Consider the following 18734-nt stretch of genomic DNA (forward strand, 5'->3'; position numbering starts at 1 on the left):
TATTTCCTGTCATGCTCTCCCGCTCCTTCCTCCCGTCTCTGAAACCCCTTCCAGGCGGCGCCACAGACACCGTGCACTCTGGGCTGGCCAGGCAGGTGTCCACCCTGCTGACCAATCACCTGGCCCGGGCCACCGAAAGCTGCGGTAACCAGGCAGCGGGGAACGACGCCCTGCAAGACGTCCTCAGTCTGCTTAACGACCTGTCCAGGTGTGTGTGTGTGTATGTGTGTGTGTGTGTGTGTGTGTGTGTGTGTGTGTGTGTGGGTTTATGCCCCATATCTCTTTTTATTCCAGGGACAGCTATGCACTACCTGGATCCTTTACCCCTTTTCCACCCTCTAGTTGCACACCAGCTTCCATACTTAATAAGCAATTCATGAGTATTTTCATGAATGAATGCAATTCCACAGCACATCTTCGATAATAAAACCTTGAGCACACATGTGCATTAGTGTCTATGAGTGACACACTGACGTCCCCCGCGTCTGCCCCCTCTCTCCACCCCAGGAGCCACATCGGCAAGGCCATCCTGAGCCAGCCGGCGTGCGTCTCCAAGCTGCTCTCGCTGCTCCTGGACCAGCGGCCGTCGCCCAAGCTGGTGCTGATCATCCTGCAGCTGTGCCGCGCGGCGCTGCCCCTCATGAGCGTGGAGGACTGCGGCAAGGTGGCGCTGCCCTCCTGGAGCTACTCCATCCACGCGCTGGAGGCCGAGCAGCAGGACGCCAGCGACCCGGCCTCGCGCATCGCCGCGCTGCTGCTGGCCAAGCTGGCCGACTACGTGGTGCCCGGTGAGGAGGCGCCCGCGGGCACACACATTTGTCAGCCATGTTTCAGATACGGAGAGGGAGGGAGCTGATCAAGCAAACGGTGTCCTATTTCATGCTGGAAATCCAATGAATTATTGATGCTGCTGCTGCTTTGCTGCAGAAAACTGAGTTGTCTCACAAGCAGTTATAAGTTTGAAAAATGGTTTAACAAAAGGGTTGACACTCCTGGAAAGTAGAAATACGCCACTGAATGTTCTATTTTAAGCCTAGAATTTGATATGTAATTGATCGTTGAGAAAAACTGAGCAGTGAGCAGAGACAGGGACACAGCAAGCGGTCATAAGTTTGGAAAAGGCTTTTCAAAGGGTCGAAACTCATGAAAAAGTAGGAATATGCTTTGTAAAAAAGAAAAAATCTTTGTGGTTCACAGTGTTTATCAGCTTATCAGCCTTGTAAGCCTGGTATGTGTGTTATGCCTCTTCTAAGCCTACCCCTTGTGTGATGCTTTCTCCCAGGCTGCCAGACCCTGCTCTCCCCGAGCTCGTCTGAGCCGGACACCAGCCTGACGCGCTCCAGTCCCAAGGGTGCCCTCAAGTCCGACAAGGACGCCAGCGAGGAGGGCGAGGCGGTGGACGGCAAGCTGTCCATTTTCATCCACAAGCGTGAGGACCAGTCTTCCCACGAGGTTCTGCAGCCCTTGCTCAGGTAATGGAGCCGAGGGGCATGGCGGCGGCCATTTTGTGTCTGTTGATGTCCTCCATTGTGTGTCAAAGTATGACAGTTTCAGTCCCATTCATTTGTCACTTGCAGTAGCTCAGAGGGTCGGCCATTCCGTCTAGGCACTGGGGCCAACATGGAGAAGGTGGTGAAGATGGACCGGGACATGACCAAGGTGAGCATCCTTCAGCCTCTGATAGATAACGCTTTGTGGATCAGCCTCCACATTCCTGTGAGACCATGCAGGGCATAACACCAATGAAAGGCTCCTGAATCCTTAAGCAGTTAAAAGATACTCAGGACAACAATCCCATAAACAACTTTAATGTATTCTTAGTACTGATATTTACTATAAATGTATCTTCTATTTTCTACTCTTCTGCAATTGTCTACTTTTAAGGCCTGAAACACATCTAAGACTTTATATATATATATATAGCATCAGTTCTAAACACTCCCCCCCCATTCTGACCTCCTGTCCCTCCTCTACCTGTCAGACTGGCTGCTGTGAGGTGGTGACTGAGGAGGCCTCGGCGGCGCTGAGGAAGGCCAATAAGTGGGCCCAGTCTGGGCTGATCGTCAGCGTGGGTCCCCCCGTGGAGGCCCTGGCCCAGGAGACCTCCGGAGCCACCACCACCGGGGACAAGAAGAAGAGCGCCCAGACCGCCGCCTGCCGAGACAGGAATGCAGACCTCGCCAGGTGTGTGTGTCTCTGTGTGTGTGTGTGTGTGTATGTTTGGGTGGGTGGGGGTTGTTTGTCTTATTTGTGTGCGTTTGAAGCACTGAGGCGCATAGGTGTCCAGGTAGCTAGGTTTGTTCTACATGTTTGTCTTAATTAGCACTTGTGCGTCTCTAAATGAGCACTTGCGTCCACCTCCCTCAGGTCGGATCCGGTGCGGCCCTTCATAAGCGGCCACGTGGCCAACAGCATGGCGGCCGAGGTCATCGCCCTGCTCCACAGCCTCCTGACCGCACCAGAGTCCAACACCGCCCAGATCTGGACCAGCACCGCGGAGAAGGTACCACAACACGCCAGGACCTGGCCACAAAATGACCCATGCAACAGTTCCAAAAGGATTTGAGTTTTCAGGCCTTGGGGTTGTTCTGCTATGTACCAACCTTTTAAAAGTGAAACCAGTGGTTTCAGCATACGGCTGCTAATGGTGCGGTGGTCTCCTGCCGCCCTCAGGTGCTGTCTCGCGCCCTCATGTTCATCCCCCAGCTGGGCAAGTACGCCGAGAGCATCCTGGAGAACGGCAGCAGCAGCGGCAGGAAGCTGGCCACCCTGCAGGCCATCGGCAGGCAGGCCGTCGCCGCGCTCTGCGCCCTGGGCGGCTTCAAGGAGACCATCAAGATCGGCTCCGAGGTCCAGGTCAGTGCCAGAATAGAACCCTCTCTCTCGCTGAGTCTGGTTGTCGTCCCTTTCTCTGCCTCATTTCTTCTTTTTCCCTTTTTCCGTGTTGCGTTTTTTTGCGTTTTATTCTGTCGCTCTTCCCCTTGTTTGCTGTCTCATTTCATAATCCCTCAGTTCCTCTATGTGTGACTTGAGCAGTGGAGGACTACATTTCCCACAATCCTTTCTCCCCCCCACCCCCTCCCCCTTCTCTCCCAGGTGGTGGGCAAAGGTGTGCTGGGAAGCGTTGGCGTGGTGATGTCCATCAACGAGCAGGAGGGCATAGCCACGGTGAAGTTCCCATCCTGCGAGTACAGGCGAGCGTGCAAGGCCTCCGACGTGCTGACCGTACCCATCTCACGCCTCTGTACCCCGCGCTCAGAGGTACGGCCCGTTCAGTCCAGGGATGCCATGGTGTGTGTGTGTGTGTGTGTGTGTGTGTGTGTGTGTACGGCCCGTTCAGTCCAGGGATGCCATGGTTAGAAATCAGGTGGCACTGTTAATTACGTTAATTAGGATGGAAATAACCATGGTTTCACACGGTCATCTCGATTGTTTTCTGTTTCAGCAATTCATCTGAACGTTTTGTGTTGCCTTTAGGCCCTCCCTCTGTACAAGCTGTCCATCACAGAGAAGGTGGTGCAGGCGGTGCAGTCCATGCTGCTGCCACAGGAGGGCAGTCTGTCCATCCACACGTCGCTGCCCGCCTCAGGGGACGGCTCCAGCCCCGTCATGGCTGCCGTGCGGCTGCTGGCGGAGATCCGCAGCAGGTCAGAGCCCCACTGATGAGTAGATAGATGGATAGATGGATAGATAGATAGATAGATAGATAGATAGAAAGAAAAATGTAGGAGAGCATGCTGTGAATAAAAGGGTGTATTTGGTTTGGGGCATAGTAGGTAGTTACATTAAGATTTTCAGGGGATTTCCATATCTGATTTATATTGTGTGTATCTGCTGGTAACACGTGTGTGTGTGTGTGTGTGTGTGTGTTTGGCAGGGCGTGTCTGGTGATGGCCCAGCTCCTCGAGGACAGCTCCTTTTGTGAGGAGTTCATCCAGCAGTGTCCTGCAGCTGTGGAGGTGCTCAACCTGGTGGCCCAGGAGTGCTGCCCTGGTGAGGCTCTCCACCCTCACAGACGCCTCCAGCACCCCATCAATACCCTGCACTAATTACATAGATTATAATGTGTGTGTCTCTCTCTCTCTCTCTCTCTCTCTCTGTCTGTCTGTCTGTCTGTCTGTCTGTCTGTGTCTGTGTCTGTGTCTGTGTGTGTGTGTGTGTGTGTGTGTGTGTGTGTGTGTGTGTGTGTGTGTGTGTGTGTTGTACAGGTGAGAGGCTAGGCATGGTGGAGTCCCAGTGTGAGCGCCTGCGGATGCTCTACCGAGACTGCGCCCGCCCCCCACCTCCCCCTCTACAGACGGACAGGCGGCAGGTGAGCGTGAGTCTCTGACGTTCTCAGATCAGTCACATCTCATTTCAAACTGTGCTCAGTTTACCATAGTGTTCACACGCAGATAGGAAAGACTGTCAGTTGGGGTAGCAGTAAGTGACAGTGCCTGAGACCCTTTCATCAGGTTACTTAGGTTTGTGGTCAGGCCACCTCTCATCGCTCTCACCTCATGACTGGTAAAATCATCCATCCTCTGAACAGTCTTCTGATGGCTTGCTTAGAAAGAGGACTGAGCATTTTTGGCTGGGCATATTCTCATCTAGTGTTTTTGTAAAAAAAAAAACACAGACATAAAACACACACGGCCACACACTCACGCCCTATTCTGACGCTCTCCTTCTCCCCCAGCCCAAGGAGATCACCTGGTGTCCATCGCGGGTCTTTCCACCGGTCCGCGCCTGCATGTTCTCCTCCCACTTGACCTCCGTGACCTTCCAGGCTGACCCCAGCGCTGGAGGCGGCCTCCCCCGGGGCACTTTCATCTACGCCACCTCTCCTGTCCCTGTGCAGGTGAGATGGGCGTGTGGGCTCTGACTGTGTTCAATCAATCAATCAATCAATCAATCAATTAATAAATTAATTAATTGATACAATAGCATCCACTCTGACACTCTGTATATACACATGATGCGTCAAATTGTTTTAGGTGGAAGTAATCAAATTCTAATTCAGCAGTTATACATCATACATGTACATTTAACAGAGCAGTCAGAGGACCCTATATATATGGGTGTATTTCATGTTGCAATCTTGTCTGAAATCAGGTGGAAAGAACAGATTCACTGTGCATGCAGTTAACAAGTCTAACTCCACTCTGCGTTCTCTATACAACAACCCAACACAAGGCATCCTAAACAGCCTTCACACTGATGTCTGTTTGTTGTCTGTCCAGGCTCCTTCCTTCTACTGGGAGATAGAGGTGGTTTCCTACGGAGATTCCGAGGATGACAGCGGCCCCATCGTGTCCTTCGGCTTCGCCACGGAGGCAGAGAAGAGGGACGGGGCGTGGACCAACCCCGTGGGCACCTGCCTCTTCCACAAGTACGCTGCTCCTGTCTCCAACTACTGCCCTTTGCTCATGACCTCTTTTGACCTCTTCTGACCTCTTCCTCTCCAGAAGCTGTCTTACCTGTTTCAGCGTTAAATCAGCACTATCTTGTTCTAAATCCTTGTATCTCTCTCTCTTCTCTCTCTCTCTCTCCTCTTCTCTCTCTCTCTCTCTCTCTCTCTCTTTCTTTCTTTCTTTCTTTCTTTCTTTCTTTCTTTCTTTCTTTCTCTCTCTCTCAGTAATGGTAGAGCGGTACACTATAACGGCTCCAGTTTGCTGCAGTGGAAGAGTGTGAGGCTTGATGTGGCCCTGCTACCTGGTGAGCTTGAAAAACCATCCTCCTTCTCCTCCTCCTTCTTCGGCAGCCTTTCACATACCAAATCATGTCAGGCTGGAGGTTTCCCCACTTTCAGAGTTCCACTTCTCATTTATAGTTAAAGGACTGGAGACATTCAACACATGAAAATGAAGTTCACTGGGGGAATATCACGTGAGGAATGTTACTAAAAGGTCTATCGTCCTTCTCCAGGTGACGTCGCTGGTATTGGGTGGGAGCGCTCCGAGGGCACCCCTCCGCCCCCGGGCCAGGCTCCCAAGGGGCGCGTGTACTTCACCTACTGTGGCCAGAAGCTCAGCCCCTACCTGGAGGAGGTGGCTGGAGGCATGTGGCCGCTGGTGCACATCCAGAAGAAGGTTCGCATTTTGTTCACAATCTTTTTTTTTTTACATCTGACACAAATCTTACAGGAACTCTAATCTCGTGATTTTTGATTTTCTCCTCGGTACAGATATAAAAGTCAGAACGTTTCACTACAGTTTGTTGAGTCAAGGAGAAGCTTCAGTTAGTTATTTGCTTAATGTGTTTCTTCGTCTTTTTGCTTCTCAGTGAAATGTGGCCTTTAGCTTTGATTGATTATAAAGGAACCCATCTGATGAGGTTTTTGTGTGTCAATGGGAAGGGAATGTTGCCTTTTATTAAAATCACTGTTTTTAAATTCAATTTCAACCCTTATTGTCCCCCCTCTCCTCAGAACATAAAGACGTGTTTGTCACAAATGTGCATTTGAGCTTTGACTGGATGTGTAGGTGCCTCCGTCTGATGATGTTTTTGGGTGTTGACGGGATGATTACTTTCGCTTCCACTAAAATCCAACGTCCCTTATGCCTCGTCTCCACAGAACACGAAGATCCGTGCCAACTTCGGGTGCCGGCCGTTTGCGTACGCCGAGGGCCAGGCTCACCGGAACGCTGCTGACCTGTGTGTGGACCTGTCCGAGGAGATCAGTGCCAACTTCGAGGCCTTGCCCTTCGCCATGGCCTCCGACAGTGACAACGACGCCGGCACCAGCGTGGCATCAGACCCGGGCTCCCATGGCCCGCCGTGCCGCATCGCCGCCGTGGCAACCTCCCAGCAGCGTAAGCATTCCACAGTTTGGGAATATTTCAACCTGCTTCAGGGGGAGCAGTTTAGGAATATTTCAACCTGCTTGGGGGTCAACAGTTTGCTTACCTGGTCAACTTGTCATGACCAAGAGTAACTGATACCAAAAAGGGCTTATAATCACAGTTCCTGTGTTGTATATTCTGAACAATTGTGTGGGGATCTATGGTCAATGAATGTTGAAGTGCGACATCATTGTCAATGTGGTGGTGAGAATTATACATTTCAAGACAAAGCAGTCGACAGCACAGCCAGGGCTACTGAAATGAGACTAATAAGGCATGTTGCAGTACAATGCTAACGTTGCTTTTGCTTAAGCTTTGCTTCAGCGAAGAATAACATGAAAAGGTTTGGCGGTTGGTAAGAAAAAGTTCTTTTCCCCACAGAGTACAACAGTGAGGCGTCGTGTCACTACAAAATGGAGCTGAGCTACGAGAACCTGGTGACGTCAGGCCCCGACCCTCACCCCCCACCCCTGGCCGACGACGAGAGCGACGACGAGGACGACGAGGACATGCCGAGGGTGAGGACATCGCTCGTCCCATAGAGCGTAGGAAGACAGCAGTCCAAAATATGGCACTGTGTGGGTTAATGAAATGACCTCATCTGCCCTGCCCCCCCTCTCTCCTTCTCTCCCTCTCCCTCTCCCTCTCCCTCTCCCTCTCTCCCTCTCTCCCTCTCCCCCTCTCCCTCTCCCTCTCCCTCTCCCTCTCCCTCTCTCTCTCTCTCTCTCTCTCTCTCTCTCTCTCTCTCTCTCTCTCTCAGGAGGATCATTATGCGCTGCTGGTGAAGGCTTGGGAGACTAAGGTGTTCCCCACCATCCGCCGGCGCTTCAGGAACGAGGCGGAGAGAAAGTCGGGCCTGGACCAGATTAAAGGCGCCCTCCAACTCGGTGAGACTGCTGCCTTTTGCCCATCAATCACCACCCACGTCGTTTTTTTACACAGTAAAACACCCTCTTGTTGTTCGTCACGGGGTTTCGTATTGTAGCACACAGTTTTGTTGCCATGCCAATCTAACACACAACACTGATAAAAGGTTTGTTTGTTTTCTTTATTTTTAACTCGACAGAAACCCTAAGCTAGTGAATAGAAATGTTGCTGTTGTAATAACAAAGCTCTTTCCAAAGGACAAAGCTGCTAACAGCTAACTTCATTGGAATTGTGGCAATTGACAGAGACTAGCAGCTTAAGACCCCGTACATAGTAAACATGTGTATTAGCATACGACAAGTCCCAACAGAAGCTACTAATGTATGTTTGAAGGGGCGAAGTCTTCATTAGTATTTGTTTTGACCTTCCCTGTTGAATCCTGTTTGACCCCTTCAGGTCTTATACATTTTAGCTTCTCTCTCCTGTATTATTTTGTTGGACTGACAACGTGAGCGTGCTTGTGTTAACTGTGTGCTCATTTGTTTTGTTTGACCGCGTGTGTTTGCTTTTGGTGGCCGCGTTTAAGGCATGGTGGACATCGCCAGGCAAACAGTGGAGTTCCTGTACGAGGAGAACGGCGGCATCCCCCTCTACCTCCCCACCATCGAGGACATCAAGGACGAGGCCAACAAGTTCACCATCGACAAAGTCCGCAAAGGTGCCCTACACGCAGACCAGTCACACAAACACAAATCATGCATGTAAACATACCACAGTATATAAACATATATAAAACGTGATCTTCAACATAAATAGCTTTGGTGCATTTTGCAGACGGAGAGAGTGACAAACACACACAATCTCATAGACTTTCACTCTGCATGCTACACATTCATATTGACATAGTTGGGATTTAGATGTCATTAATGTTGTTTGTCTGTCACAGGGCTGATGGTGGTGATCCGGTGCCCCGACAGCAATAACACCAGCAGTACCACGGGGGGTACCGCCCTGCCCAAGTTTGCCATCAGGGGCATGCTCAAGACATTCGGCCTGCATGGGGTGGTCCTGGATGTGGATTCGGTAAGATCCAGTCCAGTTTCAGAGGGAAACTTTACAGAAGTATGGTGGAGTGTTAAGTTCAGAAGGAGATTCAGGGTTTTAGTAATAGCATTCAGGTCAAGATGACAACACACCACTGAGTATTTGTGTGAAGGTCAGCGAACTTTACACAGTGTGTGAGGAAACACAGTATGGAGTAACACTGTGTTATGTCTGCGTACGTGTGTGTGTGTGTGTGTGTGTGTGTGTGTGTACGTGTGTGTGTGTGTTCTCAGGTGAATGAGCTTGTCCAGGTGGAGACGTACCTGCGTAGCGAGGGCGTGCTGGTCCGGTACTGGTACCCCATCGAGATGTTAGAGCGCCCCCCGGCAGGCTCCCGGAGAACTGCAGCCAATGGCCTGGTCTCTCTGGACAGCAGCAACATCCAGATCCACAGGTAACCAACCGGCACAGGCTGGGTACAGTGCAGTCCTAACATTCCCACAGTCAGATTACTGACTACAACCCACGTTTCCTGATGAAGGAGCTCTCTGAAGGTTCCATTACATTAGAGCCCCCACACATTCACTTAAAAGAGTTTTTATTCTCAGCCAAGCGTCTTCAACTGACACAACCAATCCAGTGATACATGTCAGATTGGAAAGATGTCTTTATGTGTTCATCTAACTTTACTAGCAGTTATTTATCTGTGAGGCTATGATATCTCTCGCTGTTTGAGCATGAAGTTCTGCCGGATATGTCTGTGTCCTATTGCCGTTGCTTTTGTGGTCAGTATGATGTGTGTGTGTTTGCAGGGAGCTGCTGAGGTGTGAGAGCGCCCTGGCACGCCTCTACTGCCGCATGGCGCTGCTCAACATCTTCGCCCCCAAGAGCCCCCACACCTTCACACGGCTCTTCCACATCCCCGCCGTACGTGACATCACCCTCGAGCACCTGCAGCTCCTGTCCAATCAGCTGCTTGCTCCGCCCCTGCCTGGTTAGTACACCCCTCCTCTTGATATTAAGTGTCTTATGTCTTCAAGGTTTGTATCCACACTTTTGCATTGCCAAATCTCTGCCAAATAGTGGGACAGATTCTAAGTCCAACACAAGGCTGTTGCTTTAATTTAGCAAAGATCACTGGTCGGTATTAAGGAGTATTAGGTTTTGAAGTACCATCTCTCTCCCTCACACACACACACACACACACACACACACACACACACACACACACAAACAAACAAATGCGCAGACAGGCCAGGCACACATACACATATCGACTCCGTCTTTGTCTCCATCACCACCCTGCTCCTCCCTCCTCCTCCTCCAGACGGCACCATCAGCTCCAGCTCCATCCTGCTGGCCCAGTCGGTGCTGCACAACCTGCAGGGCCAGTGCTGCTCTCCCACGGAGCTCTTCTACCAGGGCAACGCCCAGGCCATCCGTGAGTGGCTCACCGTGGCCATTACCCGCGCCCTCCACCAGGGGGACGACAGCCTGCTGGACCTCACCAAGCAGATCTGCTGCTTCCTGCAGGTGAGGAGCGCCACATATCAAACATCAACAATGCAGTTTAATTTTCAGTGAAATACTTAGAATGGATGCTGCCTGTGGAAATCATATTGGGCCTTAAGTCAGCTGGCATTGGTATTTTCTAGAATTGAAATCTACTTTAAGTCTACTTTTGAGTTTTGAGCAGAGTATTAGTCATATTGACCTTTAACACCTGTAACCTTAATGAAACTCCACTTCCCTGCCCTATATTGTCAAATATCATGCTCTTGCTGTCTGTTCATCCCAATGACTTGTGTGTAGAGGTCATGCAGGTCATATAGAGGTCATGCACTGTGTATATACACCTCTATATGCAGTCGATGGTTCATCCTCCCACTCATGGGTGATTTTTCTGCTCTGTTACCCAGCATGCTCCAGAGCAGTTCACCTCGGAGGAGTTCCCTGTGACCGAGTCAAAGGTCAGCATGGACGTCAACTTCCCCGGGGCTGCCTTTGTGGTCGTCTCCTGCAAGGAGAGTCAACTAGGCTACCGCAAAGAGTGAGTTCACATAGTCACATACCGGGGATCCACTTTTTAAATGGGTGACACGAAGTGTGAAAAATGCTCATCTAAAATAACTTTGTAAAATGCTAAATGTAAATGAAATGTCATGGTTATGATGAAGATGGCTGTGGTCAGCATTCTTGTGTTAGGTATGTGATGGAAAAGCTAGTCATATAAGGCGACTGGAACTGAACTGCTACTTCCTGATTGACTGATTGACTTCCTCTTAAGTTGAGTTCTCTTTCCTGTTTTCTTCCTGTTTATCTTTTTCTCTGCCTCCTCCAGCTCGTCTCTGTACAAGGCCCCTTGGGCACGGGTGATGGTGTACGGACTGGGTCACAAGGTGCGACGCAACGGCCAGCTTAGCCTGATGGAGGCGGTGTGCTACCCCCTGGACGCCTCGCCCTCCAACACCGGCCTCACGCCCCCACCCACCACCAACCAGTACCCGTCCGTCGTCATCCCCACAGACAAGGTCCACATCAAACTAGGTGAGGACACAGCAGACACACACACACACACACACACACACACACACACACACACACACACACACGCACACACACATGCTCACTCACTCACTCACTCACTTTGAAGATGGGAAGGACCATGTTATGAACTCCAGTAACGAGTGATTGCTCAATTTTTGTTTAATAAATAAATTGTAATTAATAAATTCTGTCTTCACTAAAAAGCCGTTGTTGCATACATGTGTGTGTGTGTGCATATTTCTTTATGGTGTAATTCTGTTTACGAGTCAACGAACTGCACGTCTTTTTTGTTGTTGAATTTACTGATGTACTGTAATGTGTTTTAGGTGTGTCTCCCCCACCTGGCACGGTGCTAGTACTGCACTCCCTGCCTCTGGAGTTTCCACTGGCCTTGGCGTTTGCCGAGCAGCTGCTGACCTGGACGGTAGGCGAGGGCGGTGAGCACTCAGATGACGAGCTGGACACGGTCCCTTCCTCTGTGCTGCTGCAAGTGGTGGAGCTGCTTGGTGAGTCTCAGTAGTGCCTCAGTAGTGTCTCAGTAGTGGGTCTTTGTTCTTATGGAAACTTGTCAGTGATTTCAGAACTTGATGGCTTAATTTCTTGTGTAATGCCAACAGATTAGCCAGAATTTTTTTTTTTCCTTAAAAAAAATGTACGCTTTGATGATATTTCAGTGTTACAAAAAGTTGTCACTTGCAATTTTTCATGCCGTGTTAGATTGCCTCTATGGCCACTCAAGTCAAGTATGGATCCATTAGGACGAGCCATTATTATCTGTTATAACCCCCCCCCCCCCCCCTCTCATCCCTCAGGCGGTCTGCTGTGGACCACCGACCTGGCGCCCAGCATCAAGGAGCTGGTCTTCCACCTGCTGGCCGAGCTCTTCCGCAAGGTCCACCAGCTGGAGCAGCGGCGGAGCCCCGCTGGCCTGTCCAGCTCCATCGCCCTGCTGCTCAACCCCTGCCTGGCCGTCCTCATGGGCCTGCAGACAGAGCTGCGCAAGCTGTACGACCGCGAGACGCAGGGCTGGCTGCAGGCGGCGGGGGGCAGTGGCGGCGGCGGCGGTACGACGGGGCTGCAGGCATTTGCGGCGGCGTCTGCGGCGGTGGCCCTGGCCTCGGAGCAGAGCCGCTTCTCCACCTACTTCCACGCGCTCACCGAGGTGTGCCTGGCCGTGGCAGAGGTGACGCTGCCGCTCAGCGTCGGCTGCTCGGGGACGGGCGGCACGGGCGGCGCTCTGACGTCGACCAGCACGCCGAACCTGAGCGACTCTTCATCGTCGTCTTCGTCTTCGCCGGGACAGACGCCGCACAGCCCCAGCCTTCTGTCGAAGCGCAAGAAGGTGAAGCTGAAGAGGGAACGCGGGTCGGCGGCGGTGGCGGCCGCCATGGCCGGGAAGCGCGGAGCGGGCGCGGCGGGCAAGAGCGGCGGCCCCGTCGGAGCCCGGCTCTCGGAGAGCGACAGCGCGCTGCTCAACATGGCCGGCGGCAAGCCCGAGGACATGCTGTGGTTCCACCGCGGCCTGACGCTGCTCATCATCATGCGCCACCTGGCCAACAAAGACCCGCAGGGCCTGAGCGTGACGGGCGACGCGGTGGCCGACGCCTGCCAGGCGCTGGTGGGCCCCACCGCTCACAGCCGGCTGCTGGTCATCTCCGGCATCCCCACGCACCTGGAGGAGGCGGCGGTGCGCAGCGCCATCCGGCGCGCCTGCAATGGCCACGGCGGCCTCTTCAAGGACGAGATCTTCATCCCGCTGCAGGAGGAGGACCCTAAGAAGGCCAAGGGCCCGGCCTCGGCCACTACCGCGCCTCAGGACGGGAAGCTGGTCGACCGGGCCGGGCCTCAGGGCGGCGGTGTCGGCGGTCGGGCCGAGAGCCCGGACAGCTCCAGCAGCGCCACGCCGGCCATGAGCGTCAGCGCCTCCGGCTCCACCAGCCAGACGTCCGTCTGCAGCTCCTCGCAGGGCGGCGGCGGTGGAGGTGGCGGCGGGAGCGGTGTGTCGCGCACAGCCAGCGAGCTCTCCGTGGACCAGGAGCTGCCGACCGCCGCGCAGCCCAACGCCGTACCTCCCCCGACCCCACCGCCACCTCCACCGCCCCCACCCCCACCGGGGCCTGGCCAGGAACCCCACACCGTGTCCAGCCAGGAAAGCCTGGACATCTCCCTGTGCAGCACGGGCAGCCTGGGCAGTCTAGGCAGTCTGGGGGAGCCTCTGGACAGCAACGACACGGCCTCGGGCTCCGACGGCGGATCCATGTACACGGTCACCTCGCTGGACAACAACGCCAGCCTGAGCCGCCCCATTAAAGGATATGCCGTCATAGAGGTGAGGATTTATACACGTTTAAGGGTTTATGCCGTCATAGAGGTGAGGATTTATACACGTTTAAGGGTTTATGCCGTCATAGAGGTGAGGATTTATACACGTTTAAGTGTTTATGCAGTCATAGAGGTGAGGATTTATACACGTCTAAGGGTTTATGGGAGTGGTTCAACGGTGGCACAATATCTCATTTACGTTTTACAAAACATTTCCACATATTTGTGTCTTGGCTGTACACTTCAAAAATGTAAATCTTAGTAAGATGAAATATGTTAAATCAAGGCAATATATGCTTGTTTATTGTCTGACAAGATATTTCTTGATACCAGGCATTTTTTATGTTACAGCATTTCACTTGCTTCAAGCGTTTCAGTTCTTAATTATCTTAGTAAGGTATTATATAACTTGTTACTGTTAAGATTTGATCACCACTGACAAGTATGAAACTAAATCTACTAAAAAACTAAAAAATCATGGTAAGTCAAATGTTCCTGTTCTGTTTGCAGATCATTTTGCTTATTTTAAGTAATATATCCCCCATTTTATTACTTTTTTCATCTGGCTTTTGAAAGCTGAATTGTTGCAGTGTAGGAGGTGCAAGAATGTCTGGCTTGTCGTATATTTACCTTCATTTGTATTAGCCCATAGTGGAAAGGTCACGCTGCTTTAAACCCAGAGTTGACTCATTTATACTGCATATAAGGAGCTGGCACAGTCGTCATTGATCCTTTGGTCTTTAGGTTCGAGCTCGTGCCAAGGTGGAGAAGATCCGTGCCAGCCTCTTCAACAGCAGTGACCTGATTGGCCTGTCCAGCTTGGAGGGGGAGGAGGAGCTAATGGAGATGACCAATGAGGAGATACTGACTGCCTCCAGTGTCAACCAGAGCTTGTTTGACACACAGGGGAGCTCCGCCCTCGAGGACTACTTCCTGGATAAGACCATCCGAGGTCAGTTGATCCCCCCCACCCATCCAATAAGCAGTTTCCCTTTGCCCACTCATGATGTACCTCCATGGAATGGTATTTAATAAGATCAGTAGAGCAAACCTCAGAGATGGACACCAATTAGTATGGACATAGCAATATGTCCTACCGTTACCAGAAATGAAGCCAAAATTTGTCAAAATGAAAGGTGCTGAATTTCAAATTATTGCCAGATTCTACACTGTAAGTGCTTTTTGGGCCCAGAGCATTCCTAGTAAGAGTGTCAGTCAGGTCTGCCCAGAATCAACCCATATATTGATTGATTGATTGATTGATTGATTGATTGATTGATTGATTGATTGATTGACTGATAGACTGATTGATTGACTGATTGATTTATCATTAATTGCTCAGAAATGTATTTGCCATTCAAATGAGTGCAGTGCCGTTCACAGTCTGTTCTGTTACCATGCTGTTGTTGCACTGGTGTGAGTATGTCCCATAAGCTGAACTCCCTCCCGTGTCCTCCAGGTGACAAGCTGGTCCCCGGTGCCCGGGACGTCCTCACGGACATCTTCAAGAGCTGCGTCCTGTCGGAGCAGATGCTCAGCCTGACCCCCGCCAAGCCCGTCAAAGTGGCCGACATCTACCTGAACAAGGAGCAGATCAACTCCCAGACGCCAGGCAACCTGCTGCACGTCTTCTTCACACACGTGCGGCCACCAAAGAAAGTTCTAGAGGACCAGCTCACTCAGGTATGCCACCCCATGATCCACCATCCCATACTCGCCAGCTGTTCGCCATATTGGCCTTGTATGCTGGACACATTAAGCACACATTAAATGGTGGATAAGGCTTGTAAGTATTTTATTCTTCGTGCATTAACTACGGAATATTAATTTATAGTATTGATGTGAAACTTGTAAATTAGCAATTGTTAATGTAAATAAGTTGGTAAGACATGGCCAAATCTGTGTCATTGTTGTGAGTGATTTTTGATGGTTTGTTTGTTTGTTTGTTTTTTGTAGATTTTGCGCAAGTACGGCACCGCAAAGCCCAACAAGAGCAAGTACAGCAAGGCGGGCAAAGAGCAGCACCAGGGCAAGGTGGTGAGCACCAAGAGGGCCATCACCAAACCCCCCAGCAAGGAGAAGTCTGTGCTCAACAGCGTCAGGTACGACCCCGCCGCAGTTTTAAACCCAAAAAACCCAACTCGTGTATGCTTTCAACCCTCCTCCTCAACAGTCTTTTCTTCCTTTACTGGCTCACCTGTTCTGTCTTCTCCTCCTACTCTTGAGGACTGTCATATTCATTATCACGCTGTTGTTTTGCCTAAGGCGCTACTGACGAAAGGTTATTGATATTTGAGTTCAAGAGCCAATCAGATTGCACCCCTCCCTTTTGTGCTCCTGAAGCAACTTTTTGATTGGTTAGAATTTTGTATGCCTCAGTCCGAGACACTTTGTTTGTTACCCATTTACAGAGCCAGGACTGTGCATGAACGGCAGGGTTTTGTTTGTTTGTTTGTTTGAGCACACACACAGAACGGTCAACTAGGGGACCTATTCACTGAATTTGCCAAAAACAATTATGGATCTGAACCGTAGACTACTCCTTTAAACATGGTCCCAATCTGTTTCCTCAAATTCATCAGTTACCTAAACAGTCAGCCATTACAAATGTAGACTCCATAACTAACACATAAGGTGGCAGTGCCATTGTGTTGGTGTGACTGCATCTGTGATGGTGTGCCTCTTCTCACGTAGCCTCTTCTCTGTATTTAGGTGGTAATGAGTGTGTGATGTATAAAATGAGTGTGTGATATATTTAAAACGGTGCTAATTTGGTGTCAAAGCTACATTTGTGTGTCCTGCCGAGAAAAGAGTAAATGACAGAAACGATCCTCCCACGTGTTCAGGTTATATCTGTCTCCCCTCCCCAACAGGACGGCTCTGAGTGAGAAGAAACCGGTCCTGAAGCCCAAATCCCCAGAGAAGGCGCGGGCCGATGACAAAGACCTGGAGAAATCTCCCGCCAAGAAGCTGGAAGGTAGGCCCCTCTAGACCAGTGGCAGGCCTATCAGTCTCACCTGGTGTTGGCTTGCTGGGAGTTAGATGCAGACGTGGGAAGTTTAATGTTCCCTTATTATACGGCTCCTCGGAATTCCTCTCCCTCAGAGAGTTCCATTGATTGGAATGGGCCACCCCAACGTTTGGAGGGCTAATATTGTATTTTTAATAGCTGCTGCTGCTGCAACGAAAGAATGACCGCTGCCATTGGCAATGGGTTTTGTGCTTGTAATTCACGTCTTTCATATCATTCTGCAAGTTGTATTTGCGTGAAGAACTATTTCTTCTTAGCTCAAGTCACGAAACGGCAACAAAATCATTACAAATAGGTATTTTGGAGGAATGTCTTACATGGTATTGGCATCTAACTGTACACGCGGGCCAGCGTGTATCGTAAAATAAATCCCCTCACTACAAAACAAGACCTGTTTGTTCCGTCTGGATTTATTTTCCGATACTGAGCGGAGGACTATACATTCTCCCCTCCTTAACCCGAGGCATTTATATAATGTCCCTGAGGCTCCAGTGGCAGGGCAGCTGCTAGGGCGAGGAGCTCACAGCACCAAGATCATTGGGTCCATTGGGAAAGCACACATAGCCTAGTAATGTCAATGAGGCTTTGGATAAAAGCATCTGCTAAATGAATAAATGAGCCATGTAAATGTAAAAAAAAAATATATATATATTTATATATATATAGTGTGTTTCTATAGTGTGTCCAGACCTTTGTGTTCAGGTTTGGCACCACTTGTTTGTTTCACTGTCCTCATGGATCCTTATGACTCTATGCTAGATCTGTTTTGTATACGTTGCCTAACCGCTCCTGTTTATGTCTACGTTTCCCAGCAGCCCTAGATATATGACACCTGTTTTCGTAGAACCATACGCAACATGACTATGAAAAACATGTCCATGTGCTGCGTAGACAGATGTTCTCCACGCCCTGACACATGCGTTTTGTCACATGTGTCGCCCCACCCCCCACCTCTCCCCCACCTCTCCCCCCAGTCCCTGAGGAGAAGTACCTGACCCTGGAGGGCTTCCAGAAGTTCACGGTGGACAGGGCCAAGCAGGACATCCGCAGCGTGTGGAGGGCCATCCTCGCCTGCGGTTACGACCTCCACTTTGAAAGGTCAGCCTCAGCCCCACCCCCTCCCCCTCCTCCTCATGAACCACATTTCTTGCATCATCCCAGATACATGACATGGTGTGTGTGTGTGTGTGTGTGTGTGTGTGTGTGTGTGTGTTTTCCAGTCCCTGGGAAAAGTACACCCTGTCCAGTCATAGAATGTCACCAATGGCTAGAGCGTTTCTGTACCTCCAATATACAGACAGAACCAGAATAGACACAGACTCGCCCGACAGAGTAGACACTGCTCAAATCTGCCATGTTGTGCTGTGCTTATATAAGTTCTAGGTTCTATAAGTGAGTCGGCATTATTTGAACACATTTTCCAAAATAGATATTTGAGGGTGTGTTGTGGGCCTTACTTACTCCCACTCAACCTATACTCAGTTTAGTAGAAATGCTATTGCAATCTCTGTCTAATGGACTGTGTGGTAAAATGACTCGCAGTAACTCACAGTAAAACAACTCATTTGTCATTTATGTTGTTGACTTCTAGTGATGATCTAGTGGTCTTGGCCTGCATGTCTCCAGTATTTTGCTAGCTTGTTTCAGATTTCTGTGTCCTCACTTTTTGCCAGCTCTCTCGTTCCTCTTGTGACCCCCTAGCGCGTATTCTACCTTGTGTGTGTGTGTGTGTGTGTGTGTGTGCAGGTGTACGTGCATCGACGCGCGGCACGCCCAGAAGGCCAGCCGCAAGTGGACGCTGGAGATGGACGTGGCGCTGGTGCAGTACATCAACCGCCTGTGCCGCCACCTGGCCATCACGCCCGCCCGCCTGCACCCCCACGAGGCCTACCTGGACCCCACCGACGCCGCAGACCCCCGCGTGGCCAGTCTCCTCAGTAAGACTCAGACACACCAACACAACTCTCTCAGAAAGGCCACTTTCCTCATTTCCTCCCAGACATGGCATCAACTAAACTTTAGTTAGTTACTAAAGCATGCAGACTAAGCAGCTGATCAGCTCTGTAGTCCTGAAACGGAGATGCTGACAAGAGCATTTG

The 18734-nt window shown here is 50.7% G+C and overlaps 1 protein-coding gene across 8 annotated transcripts in view; it reads left to right on the plus strand.

Annotated features, from left to right (window-relative positions):
• The window catches only part of LOC105904310 (probable E3 ubiquitin-protein ligase HECTD4), a 64041-nt gene that overhangs the window by 35433 nt on the left and 9874 nt on the right, over positions 1-18734 (plus strand). For 5 of the 8 annotated variants that reach the window (XM_031585582.2, XM_031585583.2, XM_031585584.2 and 2 more), the window contains exons 35-67: positions 55-208; positions 508-788; positions 1283-1472; positions 1578-1659; positions 1982-2184; positions 2368-2503; positions 2674-2856; positions 3097-3261; positions 3478-3647; positions 3878-3993; positions 4209-4318; positions 4679-4840; positions 5223-5371; positions 5618-5697; positions 5908-6071; positions 6557-6794; positions 7206-7342; positions 7585-7711; positions 8278-8409; positions 8638-8774; positions 9029-9189; positions 9548-9729; positions 10063-10268; positions 10655-10785; positions 11077-11282; positions 11609-11788; positions 12095-13611; positions 14349-14556; positions 15064-15287; positions 15561-15706; positions 16478-16581; positions 17610-17733; positions 18382-18572. In XM_031585582.2, coding sequence (XP_031441442.1) covers positions 55-208; positions 508-788; positions 1283-1472; positions 1578-1659; positions 1982-2184; positions 2368-2503; positions 2674-2856; positions 3097-3261; positions 3478-3647; positions 3878-3993; positions 4209-4318; positions 4679-4840; positions 5223-5371; positions 5618-5697; positions 5908-6071; positions 6557-6794; positions 7206-7342; positions 7585-7711; positions 8278-8409; positions 8638-8774; positions 9029-9189; positions 9548-9729; positions 10063-10268; positions 10655-10785; positions 11077-11282; positions 11609-11788; positions 12095-13611; positions 14349-14556; positions 15064-15287; positions 15561-15706; positions 16478-16581; positions 17610-17733; positions 18382-18572 — 6696 coding nt within the window. The remainder of the gene's footprint in view (positions 1-54; positions 209-507; positions 789-1282; positions 1473-1577; positions 1660-1981; positions 2185-2367; positions 2504-2673; positions 2857-3096; positions 3262-3477; positions 3648-3877; positions 3994-4208; positions 4319-4678; positions 4841-5222; positions 5372-5617; positions 5698-5907; positions 6072-6556; positions 6795-7205; positions 7343-7584; positions 7712-8277; positions 8410-8637; positions 8775-9028; positions 9190-9547; positions 9730-10062; positions 10269-10654; positions 10786-11076; positions 11283-11608; positions 11789-12094; positions 13612-14348; positions 14557-15063; positions 15288-15560; positions 15707-16477; positions 16582-17609; positions 17734-18381; positions 18573-18734) is intronic. The other 3 variants (XM_031585586.2, XM_031585589.2, XM_031585590.2) reach the window with 1 other exon arrangement.

Source organism: Clupea harengus, chromosome 18 (assembly GCF_900700415.2).
Source record: "Clupea harengus chromosome 18, Ch_v2.0.2, whole genome shotgun sequence".
Classification (NCBI taxonomy): domain Eukaryota; kingdom Metazoa; phylum Chordata; class Actinopteri; order Clupeiformes; family Clupeidae; genus Clupea; species Clupea harengus.